Genomic DNA, 17,999 nt, shown 5'->3' with positions numbered 1-17,999 from the left:
TTCCCTCCTCAGCCTTTCGAGTAACTGGAACTAAAGGCATGTGCTACCATGTCTGGCTAATTTTTTATTTATTGTAGAGACGAGGTCTCGCCAACTGGTCCAGGCTGGGGATTACAGGCTTAAGCCACTGCGCCTGGCTTTATTTTCTAGTCAAAGGACACATGCTGTTATTAAGCATACTATCCATGTCAGATTTCACTTTTAGACTTTTATTTAATACTTGAATTTCTTAGTAATTTACGTTTGAGTTTTGTTTTTGGTTGTGTGGTTTTAGTTTGAAAGTGGAGAGGGGGAGGAACATTTTGTGACTTCATAAAGCAACAGTGATTCTTCAGTGACCCCTTTCAGCTGGCCTCTGGCCTCACTTCTGAATCCTTGCTATTTTTAACTAATGATTAACAGCTGAGAAATGCCCACTTATATGATATTTGTTGCTAATTAAGCCTAATTTTTTTTAATTAATATTTTTTATTATGGTTTTGTGGGGTACAGTTAAGGGTTAGGTGTACAATTACGTTTCATTCAGGCACCCTGTTGATAAGAGGCGTTTTCCCATCCCCAGACAGATATTTGCTACTGTTAATCCCATCCCCCCCCATAGTTTCCCAGTACCGTCAGTCATTTTCTTATAGTATTACATTGGATGTTCATGGTCCATTAAGGCCTAATTTTATCTAGCAGCCTGCAGTAGTAGCACAATCATCCTACCCTCTCCCACCATGGAAACCTTTTTAATCTAGCTACAGTGCTATTGTTGTTGAAAATTTTAAGTTACAGGAGTATTTTTCTTAATGACTAATTATTAAATCTCTTTTTGGGCTTTGAAAAGTTAGTATGTCTCCAGCAATATTTGTATGACTCTATTGAAAACGAGTATATTTTCAAATATGGATGCAGCCTGTGAAATTACTTGATATGATCAAGCGTTTACTTCTAGAAAACCAGAGTGCCCTAAAAAAAATGTACTATTTGGAAAAAATGCAGACTGTCTCTAATCTGTTCTGTAGTTGAAATTCAACCTCAAAGTATAATAGCTATTCATATTTTTAAATACTTAAAGCCTTTATTTTAAATTAGTTTTAATTTTAAGCTTCTGTTAAAATATTTAGCACTATTATAGGCCTCTGCTATGAAAAGCAGTTGTTTTCCTTGCACCATACTTTTTGTACCATTTGTTGTAAATTATTTTTTCTGTTTAAATAAATAATGCATGCTCATTGTAGAAAATTCAAATATAACAAGATATATAGGGAAAGCCAAAGTGCTCCCAATATCCAATGACAGTCATCAGTAGTTAGGGAACATCATTCCAGATCTCACATTTTACAAACACAGGACCATGCTCATGTCTGCTATTTTACAAAACATTTTCCTACTGTCAGCATTGTATTATGGAGATATTTTCATATCAGTGAGAATATCATCCTTTTGACGGACTGCAGAGTATGCCATCATAAGGATATACCATCATTTATTTGATACTTCTTCATATACTTGACCTATTTCTAGCTTTTTTACCTGTTAAAATATCCCTGCAGTAAAACACCTTTTTATATATGCCATCTTTGCACACTGTCCAGTTTATTCTTTAGGATAACTTCCTAAAAGAATTGCCCTAGCAGTGGATAAAAATGGAAGCTATTTAGATTTACCAAAAAGGGAGATGAAAGCCTGGCCCCAACCCCAGTAGTGTTTGTTGGTTAATTATAGGTCCCCCAGGTCCTTAGTGGTGCATCCACTGCAGAACCAGGAGCCATAATGGCAAGAAGCCCGCTGGAGCCAGTATGATTTGAATGTGGTGCTGCAGTGAGGGACTGTTCCAGACCAGGAGCAGAAGGCAGCACCTACAGCCTCTGACCTTTGCAGGGCCAAAACTGAAGGTGGCCCAGTTGGATGAGATACTTTTTTCCACAAATGTGGACTATCACCCAATAAAAGCATTCCCTCAGTGTGCCGAGCCCTGGGCCAAGAACTACACAAATACATGGAGAAAACCTCTTTCCATGAAAGCTGTGCTTTTAGTGGTTGAGCACTGTGTTTGTAATAAGATGTAGAGGTTGTGCAGGACCTCAGCAGACATCCTGCCAACTTCCTGATTTTATAGATATGTCTGTTAGGTTCAACAATGTCAGTTCAAGTGCCCAGAGTCACTTGGCTAGGAGCACAACAGTGACAAGAAGAACCCAGATACTACTCCCAGTTCAGTGTTCTTTCTAGTAGGCCATGTTAGAAGATTGTTAGAGAAGCAGAACAGCTTAGGGGCTAAGAGCACAGCTTTGACATCAGGTGGACTGAGATTTAAATCTTAGGTTCAACATTTTCTAACTATGTAAACTTTGATAAGGTACTTAACATCTGTTAGTTTTCTCATCTGCAAATGGGTAGATTATCTCATAGGGTTATTGAGGAAATTAAATAATTTTTTTTGATTTTTAATTTTAAGGATGTGGGGTACAATTCAGGGTTAGGTATACAAATGTTCATTATGCAGGTACCCTTGTTGATGAGATGCCCCCCACCAGCAGATTCCCATTACTGCCAATTCCACTTCCCCTCCCACCCCCCAAATAATATTTAACTTAAGATAATACTTACTGTTTTAAAATATTTCTGCATAGTTCCTGGAAAGGCAAGTGCTCAATAGCTAATACATTAATAATGGCTATTTGGTTAATGATACATTCTGAATCATTTAGATCATAAGATAATTAGATGTTAGGGCTGAAAGACCTTAGTTCATCTAGTCCAGTCTTTGTTTTATAGATAAGGAAACTAAAGTCCTGAGAAGTTAAGTGACCTAATTGAGACCCACACTCCTCTATACAGAGCCTAGCTTGGTACCCAAGTTTCCCAGTTCCTTTGAGCTACATTCTTTGTGACCTTGTAAAATGAATAAAGCCAAAAGTATTTCTATGCATCTCTCATGAAACTAGGAATGATCTGGCATCTAACATAAACTTGCTTTCTTCTATACAGATTGTCACATCGTTATATGATTTTTTTTAAAAAATCCCTTAGAAACTAAGATAAATCAGATAGTGGCTTAAGAGAAAGTACTTGTAATTTGATCATCTTACACTCAGGTTGGATTGAATCCCTATGGTTTCTCCAAGATATCTAAAGTTTTATTAATTTTGCCTTCTTTTTTTTTTTCTAAGATTCTGCCTTCCCTAATTTGGCTTGACTTTTCTCTCAAAGTGATCCAAAATAAAGTTCTCAAGCTTAAAAATAAAAACTATTTCTTAACTTTGGATTGTGGTTGCCTTGATTTTTAAAATCTACGTCCTTAGTATTTCTATTATTTCAGGACCCATATGTTTTTAGAATACATTATACAAAATCAGTTCCTACTATGAAGGAAAATAGCACACTTATGTTTTGCTTTGAGCCATTTAGAGAAAATATTTACAACTCTTCACCCCAGGAAGCTTTCACTCTTCTGGGAGCAGTAAGAACTATTTTACTACACAAGACAAGATATAACGGAGTGCTCAGTCATCAAGTCTGGACTTCATAGTGGTAGCGATTCAGAAGAAAGAAATCAGGAGAGCCTACAGAGAGGAAAGGAGTCTTGAGCTTGAATACAGTATAGCATGTGGCATATCACATCAGAGGCAAGAAAGGCTGACTGGGACCAAGGAAGGCAGGACTTTATACGTGATGTGTCTGTGTGTGTCCATATATGGGTGAAGAATCACAATTTAAGAAATCCCCTACCCACGTCTTTTACGTTTTCACATATTTTCAGCACTTAAGCATACAACCTTGCATGCAGTAGATACCCAATAAAACTTAACTAAGTCAAATTATATTTTGGGGGTAACAGTTCCCTGTCCCTGGCCACACCTATATACTTTTCCATCTGTGACAGCACTTAAACATACAACCTTGCATGCAGTAGATACCCAATAAAACTTAACTAAGTCAAATTATATTTTGGGGGTAAAAGTTCCCTGTCCCTGGCCACACCTATATACTTTTCCATCTGTAACTATAGTGTTATTTGTCCATCTTATTGCTAACATGAAAACTGCATGCTCCTATGGCTTGCCCTGTAGCCTAGGAGTGCAGGGAGCTATGAATAGCACCCCCTTCATCTGTAAGCACCAGGTTAGAACTGGTTCTCTCCCTAGAGTAAGGCCTGATGCTCATACCCACTGAACTGACTGACAAGCCTGACTTGCCATCTATTTTTCCCCTCTGTTCTTGCTCCTCAACTACACGCATTATCTCCTAGGTAGTATAACCAGCTATTAAAAGGCAAACATCCTTCGTGGTATTCTATTTTGGGTGACAGGTAGATTAAGGAAGGAATGAAAAAGATTATAAGGTCCCTTCCCCCTATACATACAACCAAAACCAGTCTCTTTAAACATAGGTATATTTAAATGAGCCCAAATGCAAAACATTAAATTTTAGCTGAAATAAAGTCTACTTTGCATTTTACATAGAAATTCTTGCAAAGTACATTTCACTTTTCTGCCTAGGAGATGAACTATTAGGTACAATAGTATATATAGTTAGTACTTATCAAGCTTAGTGTCTGACTTCTACAAAAACCATTGACAGTTATTAAAAGTATCATTAAGTATGTAAAAACTTGAGAATTTCTAGAGAAATTGGAAGTAGGTAGAAGCATGTGCCTCTTCCTCTCAGACACACCGGCTAATCGTTTTGTACCTTGTGCTTAAGGTTCCAAGAGATCAATTTTTATTTTATTTATTTTTTGAGTTGGAGTCTCACTCTGTCACCCAGGCTAGAGTGCAGTGGCATGCTCTCGACCACTGCAGCCTTGACCTGCTGGGTCCAGGCGATCCTTCCGCCTCAGCCTTCCAAGTAGCTGGAACTACAGGCATACGTCACCATGCCCAGCTAATTTATTTTTTTATTGTTAGAGATAAGGTCTCGCAGTATTGTCCAGGCTGGCCTTGAATCACTAGACTCAGGCAGTCCTCTGGTCTCCACTTCCCAAAGTGCTGGGATTACAGGTGTGAGCCACCATGCCCAACTGGAATAGTTATTTTTAATTATAAAAGTAGCAGGTCTTGGGCATTATTTAAAAGAACATTTGACCAAGTTAGGAAAGAGCATGGAAAGAATATATTCTTGAGAATATCTTTTAAAACTGTGGAAAGGCTCCCATATGGGGGAACAAAAAACCTGGAATTATTTTTTTGGAGGATGGACCCCTAGTAGTACAAACTTGCCCTGCTAGGTAAGTGTTCTAGGAACCCGCTGGCATCAGTGTATCAGCTAGTGTTGTTGTGAGAGGCTATATTTGGCTTTAGTGAATTTATTTTGGAGATTGTTTCAACGCGTTTGCCCATTTCATGATGGGTGATTTACAGGCACATCTGCCCACATCGCACTGAGTGTTTAGCAGTTTTTGACCAAAAACAGCATGACTCCCTTGCCCTACCCTCCCTATTTACCCAATCTTGTCCTGAGTGACAGTTTTTTTGTTTTTTTTTTTGGTTTTTTTTTTTTTGCTTCCCTGGATGAAAAAAGTCCTCAAAGGGTAAAATTTTACCAATGTGGAAGAAGTGAAACACAAAACAGCAGAAGCACTAAAAGCCATCAAATTGAGTTTAAAAACTTTTGGGCAGTAGAAAAAGCATCATGATAAGTGTATTGTATCAAACCAAGTACTTTGAAGGTGACTGAAGTTAAACTTGTAAGAACAAATACACAATTTTTAATAAATATATTCTGGGTCTTTTTTTTGGTCCTCCCTTGTAGAACTTTTTAATAATAAATATTAACTAAGGGCAACCTCCTCGGGTCCCATTCCACTGTGGGAGTTTTTCTATCCTCTTAATCTTGCTTTCTCAAAAAAATAAATAAATATCAAATAAGTTAGGGATAAGAGAGGCAATTTGAGATTCACTGAGCTGATGTAGGGTATTAATGAAATTTTATTTTTCTACTGAATAAACTTGATCAGACAGGAATTATGAGTAGATTTGCAGAATATGTCAGAGAATAACTTAGTCTATCGTTGAAGGGTGGCTTCCTGTTGAACATGGTCATTATTTTATTGCTTTCCTTTTGTGGAGTACATTTTCTCTAGGAGAACAAGTAAAAAATATTTCCCCCTAGTTTTTCAATGTCCATTGAGTAGAACTGAAATTTCAGGAAGGTGTTATATTTACCCTATAGTTTTATGTGCCTACCAGTAGGTATACCACTGAGTAAACAAGAGGGACATTGATCCTAATTTGAGACTAAAGTCCTAAGCGATTAAAGCTCAGTTTGGAGATTGTTTCAACACGTTTGCCCATTTCATGATGAGTGATTTACAAGCACATCTGCCCACACTACACTGAGTGTTTAGCATTCATCTTTGTCAGGAGTCAAAGTATTCTACATTAGGGGCTCTTCCCTTCCAAAGAGACGATTCCTGATGTTCTATGATGCTTTGATTTAATCCAATGAATGTTGAATGAAACACTGGATACTAGCATGATGACATACTACTCACATTTTCTCAAAAGGAACTCAACATTAATATTCACGCATAGTGCTTTGCTTGGTGAGACTGGGAATTGTTTGCATTCCTCTCTGGCCCTGATTATTTTTAGAAAGCAGCAGGAATGCTGTGGCTTCCTTTCTCAAAAAAAGGGAAGGTCCAAGACACTATAGCATTCTCCTATACACCTACCTGGAGCAGTGGCACAGGATCCTTGGATGCCATCAAACAGTGAGGAAACACTGGCGCTGTGAACAGCCCTTATTGTAAGGTACTAGGAGGTGCTCATTTTTAATCACTGGGGAGACTACTCAGAAAAGATTATTCAAGTTTATCTTAATAAATAACACAGTTTTAGAGTCTGGCTGACTACATTGGCTCAACTGAGTGTTTATAGAAAATACCTCATAGAAATCTACAAAATACCTCTGACTTTATCCTGTATCAGTAGGATAATAGCAGTTTGAGCTTAATATATTCATTGATTCTTTATCTCACTCTATACATCTGGCAGGAAAGGAATGGAGATATTTACATTGGAAAAGAAGCTTTTTAAAAATAACAACTGGCTGGGTACAGTGGCTTACCCCTGTAATCCCAGCACTTTGGGAGGTGAAGGTGAGAGAACTGCCTGAGCCCAGGGGTTTGAGACCAGCCTGGGCAACCTGGCGAGACATAATCTCTACAATAAATCAAAAAATGTGCTGGGTGTAGTCACTCAAGCCTGTAATCCCAGCACTTTGGGAGGCCGAGGCAAGAGGATTGCCTGAACCCACTGATTCGAGACCAGCCTGGACAAGCTGGCAAGATCTCATCTCTACAATAAATTTAAAAAAAAAAATTAGCCAGACATTGTAGCTCGTGCCTTTGGTTCCAGCTATTTGGAAGACTGAAGCAGAAGGATCGCCTGAGCCCAGCAGGTGGAAGCTGTGGTGGCCGTGAGCATGCCACTGCACTGCACCCTGGGCAACAAAGTAAGACTCTGACTCAAAAAAAAATTAAATTAAATTTAAAAATAACAACTGAAGCCGGGCTCAGTGGCTCAGCCTGTAATCCCGCACCTTTGGGAGGCTGAGGTGAGTGGATTGCCTGAGCCCGTGGGTTCGAGATCCGCCTGGGCAACTTGGCAAGACCTCATCTCTACAATAAATCAAAAAATTAGCTGGGTGTGGTAGCGCACGCCTGTAGTTCCAGCTACTTGGAAGGCTGAGGCAGAAGGATCACCGGAGCCCAGCAGGTCGAGGCTGCGGTGGCTGGGAGCGGCCACTGCAGTCCAGTCTGGACAACAGAGTGAGACTCCAACTCAAAAAAAAAAAAAATAACAACTGTGCTTATTTTAGAATGTTCTGTATTGTTATCCATAACAAGAGGAATAGAAGCCAGGGTGATAGTGGTATATCCAGTTATATTTAAGTTTACTTTAGGGCCAGAGAAGACCCAAAGCAGCCATGTGCCTTCCTCTTGCCCTCTGCTCCATCTAACCAACATTCTGAAAAAAATCACACAAAATTAAATTGGTAATAGTCTAGACATGTATATGTGTATTCCATAGATTAACATATATTTTGTGTCATATTAACTGTATCCCTGCCCTGTCCTTTGTAGTTATATTTTTTCCTTACTGAAAGCTTCCTGTCCTATCGTGTTACAGGATTATAGCTGGACAGACATCCGCTGCCCCTTTGAAAAGCGAAGAGATGCAGCATGTGTGTTTTGGGACAACGTAGTATACATTTTGGGTGGCTCTCAGCTTTTCCCAATAAAACGAATGGACTGCTATAATGTGGTGAAGGATAGCTGGTATTCCAAACTGGGTCCTCCAACACCTCGAGACAGCCTTGCTGCCTGTGCTGCAGAAGGCAAAATTTATACATCTGGAGGTTCAGAAGTAGGTAAGGACTTCTTAAGTATTTTGGTTCAGGGCAAGTTCTTTAAATCCAAGTATCTTGGCTTTCATATTTCAATAAACAGTTGGCTTTGTCCAGATACTTTTTGGTAATTCAAATACATGACTGGCCGGGTGCTGTCACTCATGCCTGTAATCCCAGCATTCTGGGAGGGCAAGGTGGGAGAACTGCTTGAGCCCAGGAGTTCAAGACCAGCCTAGGCAACATTGTAAGACCTCATTTCTACAAAAAGCCAAAAAAAATTAACTGGGGATGGTGGGGCGTGTCTATAGTCCCAGCTACTTGGGAGGCTAAGGCTGAAGGATTACTTCAGTCAAGAGTTTGAAGCTGTAGTAAGTTGTGATTGTGCCACTGCACTCTAGCCTGGGCAACTGAGTAAGACCTTGATTAAAGATAACTAAGTAAATAAATACATGTCTGTCAGTCACATTTTAAAGTCCATTTCCCTGAAGGTTTATCTTACTCCTTTACAGATAATTAATTTACAAGAATTTTAGCTTCCTAGATTATGTTAGTTGCCCATACTTTTTTAATATGATGAAGCATGTTTTGACACCATCTGAATTACTATTTTTTAAGTAGGGGTCTCTGTCACCCAGACTGGGGTACAGTGGCACAATCGCAGCTCATCACAGTCTCAAACGCTTGGACTCAAGCCATCCTCCTGCTTCAGCCTCTCAAGTAACTAGAATTACAGGTGCATACTACCACGTCCAGCTAATTTTTTTTTTTTTTTTTTTTTTGTGGAGACATGGTCTCACTGCATTGCCCAAACTGGTCTCAAATTCCTGGGATCAAGCAATCCTGCTGCCTCAGCCTCTCGAAGTGCTGGCATTCTAGGCATGAGCCACCATGCCCACCTTGAATTTTAGTTCTAATTCAGTTGTTTTGAGTACATAATATTACTTGTTTTAAAAATTTCAGAGTTTGACATACTCAAAGACCCTTTAAGGCCCTACTGCAATTCATGCTTTTGAAAACCTTTATTCTTGGCTTTCTTTTTTATCAGAAAAAAGAATGATCTTTTCATTTGCTTTAAGTTTTTAATCTAATGATTGGTAGAGACATTTTATGCTTATTGAGCAGAATGGGATGTAGGTGTGACTATAAAAACCTTTTTCATCGGGTAGCATTAACATTTGTTAATGTCTAGTAGTGGTCATTTTCTTTTCCTTTCTTTTTTTTTTTAATTTTTTTTTTGTGGAGTCTTTAGGGTTTTTTTTTTTTTTTGGTTTTTTGTTTTGGTTTTTTGAGTTGGAGTCACTCTGTTGCCCAAGCTGGAGTGCAGTGGCATGCTCACAGCCACCCCAGCATCGACCTGCTGGGCTCCAGCTATCCTTCCGTCTCAGCCTTCCAAGTAGCTGGAACTACAGGCACATGCTATCATGCCTGGCTAATTTTTTTTTAATTTATTGTAGAGATGAGTTCTCGCCAAGTTGTTTTGGCTGATCTCGAACCTGCAGGCGCAGATAATCCACTTGCCTCAGCCTCCCAAAGTGCTGGGATTACAGGCTAAGCCACCAGGTTTTTAAATGAATAGTCTAGGCACAGACTAGGCACATAATTTCATGCTTTCATCTTTTCAAGTAATTTTTTTTAGCTTAAATAATGGACTTAGAGTTTATATACAAAAAAGATGGAAGACCAAGTAAACATAAGGTGCTATAGCTATTATAGAATATTAAATAAGCCCCAGAATATTACCAGGTAGTATTTCTCATATTTTTATTTTAAGGTGTGGGTTTACCATCTGTAAGCAGCTATGCTTTTTCTGCTCCATATAAACATTTGAAGTTTGGGTAATTCCCATCATGCGCAACCATGCTTAAGGACATATATAATGTTTCTTACTTAATTTTTTAAAAAAATCAAGCTGATTTCTTTTTCTAAAGTTTTATTACCAATAAATAAATCTTTCTAGCAGATTCTTTTTTGGATTTTTTCCAGGTTCTATACAAATAGGATTATTAACTTTTTCTTAAATGATTCCTATATTTTGTTGTTGACTATCAGTTGACTCTATAACCTTAAACTCTTCTCCTAAGTTACTCAGCTCTATGCTTACTTTACTCCAAACCCACACACACTAAGTTAGGCATAATGGGGTCTTTTTCTTTTACAGGAAACTCAGCTCTGTATCTATTTGAATGCTATGATACAAGAACAGAAAGCTGGCACACTAAGCCCAGCATGCTGACTCAACGATGCAGCCATGGGATGGTGGAGGCCAATGGCCTCATCTATGTCTGTGGTGGAAGTTTAGGGAACAATGTTTCTGGGAGAGTGCTTAATTCTTGTGAAGTTTATGATCCTGCCACAGAAACGTACGTATCAATTTAAAGCACAATTATATTTCATAAGCTCAATAAAATGATGTCAAAAGGCAGAAGGAATCCAACAGAAGAATTTTGTTCTTGAGTTAAGATTGTACAGAAACTTTTTGAATGTGGCAAGAATAGTGGCATGTTAAAGACCTGGGCCTTTCCTTTACGCCTAAGGTAATGACTTGACCTTATGCCCCACTGAAGCCCATCTCTTTCTTATCCTATTTGTGCAATAAACACCTGCAAATGAGATACATCCAACTGATTCATCAAACTCAAAATGTTTTTGAGATGTCAGAAAATGTAGGGGACAAGGGGGGAATAATTTATGATCAGTAGTAAATTTGCCCTTAAATGGAAATATTGGCTCATGGCATTAATAATCACGCCCCTGTGTCGTTTTGAATTTATACTTCCTGAAGTATGTTTGAATTTACATTGATTGATTTTTCAGTCAGGGTCTCACTCTGTCACCCAGGCAACATGACCCCAGTGGCATGATCCTGGCTCACCACATCCTCTGCCTCCTGGGCTTAGGTGATCCTTCTGCTCAGGCTTCCGAGTAGCTCAGATTACAGATACACACTACCATGCTTCGCTAATTTTTTATGTTTTGTAGAAGCAATGCCTCACCATGTTGCCTAGGCTGGTCTTGAACTCCTGGCCTCAAACCATCCTCCCGCCTCAACCTCCCAAAGTGCTGGGATTACAGGAGTGAGCCACTGCTCCCAGCCTGGATTCATATTTATTAAGTACAATGATTAGTAAATCAACTGGGAAACAGCTTCTAAAAAGGCAAAATGCCTAAGAAAGCTAAAGAAATAACTAGTTAGCCAGTTTTTCTGACCTTGTAGTTAATGATGGAACCCACTCAGTGTGGCCAAAGGACATGTGTTCATCAGTAAATAATGGGGGTGGTGATGAGTGCAGTGATGCTAATGGGGAAATCAAGCAGAAGATCTTCCCATCATACCTTCTGTCAGAATATCCAAAGAGCTTTGACCAGAAAAGCTGATCATAGCCGGGCTCGGTGGCTCAGCCTGTAATCCCGCGCCTTTGGGAGGCTGAGGTGAGTGAATTGCCTGAGCCCGTGGGTTCGAGACCCGCCTAGGCAGTGAGACCTCATCTCTACAATAAATCAAAAAATCAGCTGGGCATGGTAGCGCATGCCTGTAATTCCAGCTACTTGGAAGGCTGAGGCGGAAGGATTGCCAGAGCCCAGCAGGCGAGGCTGCGGTGGCCGGGAGCGGCCACTGCACTCCAGTCTGGGCGACCAAGTGAGACTCCAACTTAAAAAAAAAAAAAGCTGATCATACGGCTACATTGCCCATTATTCTTCCTTTACCAGGGCAAATTACGAGTAAATATGTTCAACTTGAATGTTTTACCAAGGAGGTACAACAAAACTCTTGTGCTTTAAGTCCTCTTTTTGGAAGATATTGCCAGACAACAAAACATGGAAGTCTTCCACTCTAGCTACTCCTTTTGTTTAAATTATGAGATAAGAGCTCAATTACAAAATATGAACAGTCATGTACATTTATCTATTTATATTTTCTACCTCTTTTTGTTTGTTTGTTGTTGTTCTTGAGATAGGATCTCACTCTGTCACCCAGGCAGTATAGTGGCATGATCACAGCTCACCATAGCATCGAACTCCAGGGCTCAAGTGATCCTCCTGCCGCAGCCTCCCAAGTAGCTGGGACTACAGACATGCACTACCACGCGTGACTAATTTTTTATTTTTTGTAGAGACAAGCTCTCACTTTGTTGCCCAGGATGGTCTCTAATGCCTCAAACAGTCCTCCTGCCTCAGCCTCACAAAATGCTAGGATTACAGGTGTGAGCTACGACACCTGGCTTTCCTACCTATTTTATTTTATTTTTTGAGTTGGAGTCTCACTCTGTCACCCAGGCTGGAGTGCAGTGGCACGCTTACAGTCACCACAGCCTTGACCTGCTGGGCTCAGGCAAGCCTTCCGCCTAAGCCTTCCAATTAGCTGGAACCACAGGTGTGTGCTACTATGCCTGGCTTATTTTTTGATTTATTGTAGAGATGAGGTCTCACCAAGTTGCCCAGGCTGGTCTCGAACCCATGAGCTCAGGTAATCCTGCACTTCTGCCTCCCAAAGTGCTGAGATTACATGCGTGAGCTGCTGTGCCCAGCTTTGTATATTTCAAGATAGCTAAAAGAGAAGAAAAGATAAATGTGCTGATGAATATCCCAGTTACTCTGATTTGACCATTATGCGTTGTATATAAATATCACATGTACCCCCAAAATATGTACAACTATTATATATCAATTTTAAAAAATCAAAATTTAAAAAAGATAGAAGACACTCATAATAAAAAGATCATTTAGAGGAACAATCTGAAGAAAGAAAAAAGAAATTAAGCCTATTTAAAAAACATGACACAGTTTGAACAGTGAGAATTTTAAGAAAAGCTTCTAAACATTATAAACTTCAGACTGGAGAGGGCAGGGACCTTATACACATTCTGCATGTGAGTTACAGGAAGAAGGGGGTTTGTAAAACTTTTCTTAACCTTCAGGAGATTTAGATATACATTAAACATGCTCTTCCCTTCTGTTAACATAGTACTTGGAGAAGAAAAAGTTCTGTAAATTGAATTTTTCTGAGTCAAATACAGGGTTTAATGCATGATGACAGGGTTCTATGGAGGTTCCTATGTGGAGAGGCAGTGAAGCCCCACTACTCGCTAGCACTCCCACTTCCACACTGCACTCTAGTTATTTCACCAGGATGATCACCTGTGTATGCAGGAGCCATGCTGCCCGCCTCACTTCATAGAGGGCTCTGAAAACAAGAGTGTTAAGCCACTACTTTTATAACTCCCCATAAATGTAAGACAATAAGAGGATTATTAATATTTTGGAGTTAATTATGCCCTAATTATGTTTTATAGCATTATTCATCAAATTGCTTTAAAAACATGAATACTCATTTTAGAGAGTGATGCTTATGCCAAGTTTCCCTTTTGTTATTGTTGGTGGTTTGGAGCCTTTTGGTTAATGTTAGCAACTAAGAGCACAAGCCTGTGTGCCAGGACCACCCTCACAATCACAAATGACAGACATGGGCGTGTATGGGAGAAAAAAAAGAACTAAATACAGCTGTCTGTGTCTATGTATGCAATGCTGCCTGTGAATTAATATCCTTCAACACTGTGTCCACATTTATATTCTCGATTCCATCTGTTTGTTTGTTTTTTGAGTTGAGGTCTCTGTCACCCAGGCTACAGTGCAGTGGCATGCGTGATCAATGGCTCACTGCAACCTTAGCCTCCTGGGCTCAAGCAGTCCTTCTGCTTCTGCCTCCCAAGTAGCTGTAATTTTAAAAAATTTTTTTTTAGAAATGAAGTCTCACTATGTTGTCGAGACTGGTCTTTCCTGGGCTCAAGCAATCCTCCTGCCTTGGCTTCCTGAAGTGCTGAGATTCCAAGCATGAGCCACCGCACTCTGCCAGTATCATTATTTATAATAGTAACTGTGAGCACAACAACATAAAAGTTCTTAATATTGGTTTTAAAATGGACATATGAATAGTAACAGATGCTACCAATGTGCTAATTGCCTGAGGCCCATTATAAGTTTGTGTTTTACTTAGACATACATAATATTAATTACATCTGTAATTCCAGCACTTTGGGAGGCCAAAGAAAGAGGATCACTTGAGGCCAGGAGTTCAAAACCAGCCTGGGCAAGATAATGACACCCTAGATCTATTTTAAAAAAGAAACTACATGTAATAGAATTTGTATTTTATATTTTCTTAAGTATCTTTTCATTCTTTTTTGTTGTTGTTGTTGTTACCATTTTACAGATTTTTACAAATGACAGGAAATGGATATAAGAAATATTCAAATAGAGGATATAAGAAATATCCTCTATTTACCAGAAATTAAAGGAAAACAATTTCTGTGTACCTCACCTACAAATAAGTTGCCCATAATTATTGTTAAACTAGTGTTTTTTACTTTTCCAGACCTTGTATATATGTGTATGTACACATGAGTAGCAAATGAGCACTTAATTAGGAAAATAGACCTTTCTTATTAGTATTAGTGCTTTTACTTCCATGAATGAGCACACTATAAACTTGATTTTTTTCAGATGGACTGAACTTTGTCCAATGATTGAAGCCAGGAAGAATCATGGGCTGGTATTTGTAAAAGACAAGATATTTGCTGTAGGTGGTCAGAATGGTTTAGGTATGTGATATTTATTCACTATCTCACTTTCCTGATGAGTTTGCTGATAGTTCCTCAAATTACTGAAGCACATCTTAAAGTATAGAAAAAGCATTTACCTCATTCATCATTATATCTATTTTTATAGTTTTTGGTAGCTAACATTTGATAAAAAAAACAATTTGGGACATTATTACCACTATTATTAGGTTGGAGTTTCACTCTGCTGCCCAGGCTGGAGTGTAGTGGCATGCTCACAGCCACCACAGCCTCAACCTGCTGGGCTCAGGCGATCCTTCTGCCTCAGCCTTCCAAGTAGCTGGAACTACAAGTGTGCGCTAATTTTTCTTTATTGTAGAGATGAGGTCTCACCAGTTTGCCCAGGCTAGTCTCAAACCTCTGGGCTCAGGCAGTCCTCTCACCTCTGCCTCCCAAAGAGCTGGGATTATAGGCGTGAGCCATTGCATACGGCAAATGTGGGACATTAAACATCCCTGTTGATGACATGTCAGTAGTGGCCACCAATCATTGTGACAAGCTCAGCTGCCTCCTGTACATTTATATTATAATATTCCACATACCCCTTGGGGAGTGTGGAATATTTTTAAATATCTGAACTTTTTAAAAAGTTTAAAACTTTTTAAATACAAATTTTAGGACTTGTATGCAGGTTCTAAATGGCAACACTTCCTAAATATTTTTAAGCATTGAATGAAGATATCAATATTATTATTTTTTAAATGACTAAATTTGGCCATTTTATTGTATTGTGTTTTATTTTATGACAGGGTCTTACTCTGTCACCTGGGCTGCCTATGACAGGGTCTTACTCTGTCACCTGCAATCCTGGCTCACTGCAGCCTCAACCTCCTGGGCTCAAGTGATCCTCCCATCTTAGCTTCCCAAGTAGCTGGGACTACAAGCAAGTGCCACCACACCCAGCTAATTTTGTTTATTTTTTGTAGAGAAGAGGTCTTGCTATGTTGCCCAAGCTGGTCTTGAACTCCTGGACTCTAGCAATCCTCCTGTCTCAGCCTCCCAATATGCTAGGATTATAGGAGTGAGCCACTGTGTCTGGCCTTATGTTCTTAAATAGTGATATGGTAAAGAATATTAAATAACTCTCTTAAATGTTAGGGAGTTCGAACTGAATCTGGAGATATTTCCCCAAATTTCATTTTAGTCATGTAGTGCATTTAAGCATTACTTAAGTATAACAAATAACTTCTTTTCCTTCTCCTATTCCCATTCATTGCTATTTTCTATAAACTGTTAAAAGATTTAAAAAAAGACATTAGAATAATTATAATCAGAGTTAATCAGAGGGCAAATCACTGACTGGTTTACATTTTTATTTTCCAGGGTAGCACATTTTACATTTTGTAAAAAACAAAATCAATATTTAAAAATTAAGTTTCTAATGTGTTAAAGTAAGAATAAGAATTTAGGTGATGGAAACGTGGGCTTTCATTGTAAAATTCTTACAACTTTTCTGTATGTTTGAAAATGTTTATAATAAAATGTTGGAAAAAATACAAAAAAATTAGGATATCTTAGAATTGTTCATATGGTTTTTCATGTTGTTTTATTCTTTTGAAGGTGGTCTGGACAATGTGGAATATTATGATATTAAGTTGAATGAATGGAAGATGGTCTCACCAATGCCATGGAAGGGTGTAACTGTGAAGTGTGCAGCAGTTGGCTCCATAGTTTATGTCTTAGCTGGTTTTCAAGGTGTGGGTCGATTGGGACACATTCTCGAGTACAATACTGAAACAGACAAATGGATTGCCAACTCCAAAGTCCGTGCTTTTCCAGTCACAAGTTGTTTAATTTGTGTTGTTGATACCTGTGGAGCAAATGAAGAGACCCTTGAAACATGAAGAATGAGGGGACTTCATCCTCATCAGAGACTCAAAAATATGGCCACCAGTGCTTTGTTCCAAGAGTTTGGTTACAAAGTTTTGGTTTGGTGTTTTCGTAAAGAAAGTTTCAAGTGAAGTAAGGTCCCTAATAAGATAGATATTTCTTTTATATGGATTTTCTTACTTAGTTCAAAGAACATATTTTAGCTGGCCACAAAACAAAGAAATAGCAAGAAAACTTGAAAAGTTATAAGCATTTAGTGAATATACGAATTTCTGGAATGAATTTCACATTTGTAACTGATTTTGGCAGATTGCAAGATTGGCTTATTAGTGAAGCAGCCTCATCTTAGCTCTAGATTCTGTTTTCATACATCACAGAAGTGCTATGTGGTTAGGTCCGTTTCTGTTCAGTCCAAGAACTAGGAAATAGTTCCGTTGTTTTTTGTTTTGATTTTTAAGAGACAGGGTCTCACTCTGTCTCCCAGGCTGGAGTGCAATGGCACAATCATAGCTCACTGAAGCCTCAAACTCCTGGGCTCAAGCAATCCTCCTGCTTCAGTCTCCCAAGTAGCTGGAATTACAGGAGTGTACCACCATGCCCAGCTAATTTGTTTTATTTTTTTGTAGAGACAGGGTCTCGCTATGTTGCCCAGGCTGGTCTCAAATTCCTGGTCTCAAGCAGTCCTCTTGCTTCGGCTTCCTCAAGTGTTGAGATTACAGGTGTGAGCCACTGTTTCTAAGAAATAGTATGAGTTGTAAGTCAAGATGAGCAACTCTGATGGAACAGCTTTGTCTCCATAGTTTTGCTTGTCTTCATTTGTTTCATTTTGTGCCAAATGTACTTAATTTTAAAAGTCAGTCAGCGTGAATCAAGGCATATACACACACTCACAAAACTTCATAAACAGATTTTGGGACTTAATGTGTTAAACTCCTCATGAAATATATTCAGTCCAATTAAATATGTTCCATCTTTTTTTTTTTTGACTTGGAGTCTCACTCTGTGGCCCAGGCTGGAGTGCAGTGGCACACTCATGGCCACCTCAGCTTCGACCTGCTGGGCCCAGGCGATCCTTCCACCTTAGCCATCCAAGTAGCCAGATACAGGTGCGTGCTACCATGCCTGGCTAATGTTTTGATTTATTGTAGAGATGAGGTCTTGCCAAGTTGCCCAGGCTGTTCTCAAACCTGTGGGATCAGGCAATCCCCTCACCTT

General features: G+C 39.1%; 1 protein-coding gene across 4 annotated transcripts in view; it reads left to right on the top strand.

Moving 5' to 3' along the window:
* KLHL7 (kelch like family member 7) overlaps nucleotides 1–17,014 on the top strand; it is a 77,567-nt gene extending 60,553 nt beyond the window's left edge. For all 4 annotated transcript variants that reach the window (XM_008066192.2, XM_021716636.1, XM_021716638.1 and 1 more), the window contains 4 exons: nucleotides 8,121–8,361; nucleotides 10,499–10,700; nucleotides 14,839–14,936; nucleotides 16,515–17,014. In XM_008066192.2, coding sequence (XP_008064383.1) covers nucleotides 8,121–8,361; nucleotides 10,499–10,700; nucleotides 14,839–14,936; nucleotides 16,515–16,798 — 825 coding nt within the window. In that variant the 3' untranslated portion in view covers nucleotides 16,799–17,014. The remainder of the gene's footprint in view (nucleotides 1–8,120; nucleotides 8,362–10,498; nucleotides 10,701–14,838; nucleotides 14,937–16,514) is intronic.
* The last annotated feature ends 985 nt before the right edge of the window (nucleotides 17,015–17,999 follow it).

The sequence above is a fragment of the Carlito syrichta genome, unplaced genomic scaffold, assembly GCF_000164805.1.
Source record: "Carlito syrichta isolate Samal-C Ts95f unplaced genomic scaffold, Tarsius_syrichta-2.0.1 Scaffold308854, whole genome shotgun sequence".
Lineage (NCBI taxonomy): Eukaryota > Metazoa > Chordata > Mammalia > Primates > Tarsiidae > Carlito > Carlito syrichta.
Note: the sequence above shows the minus strand (reverse complement) of the source record. Positions and strands in the feature narration are given on the sequence as shown.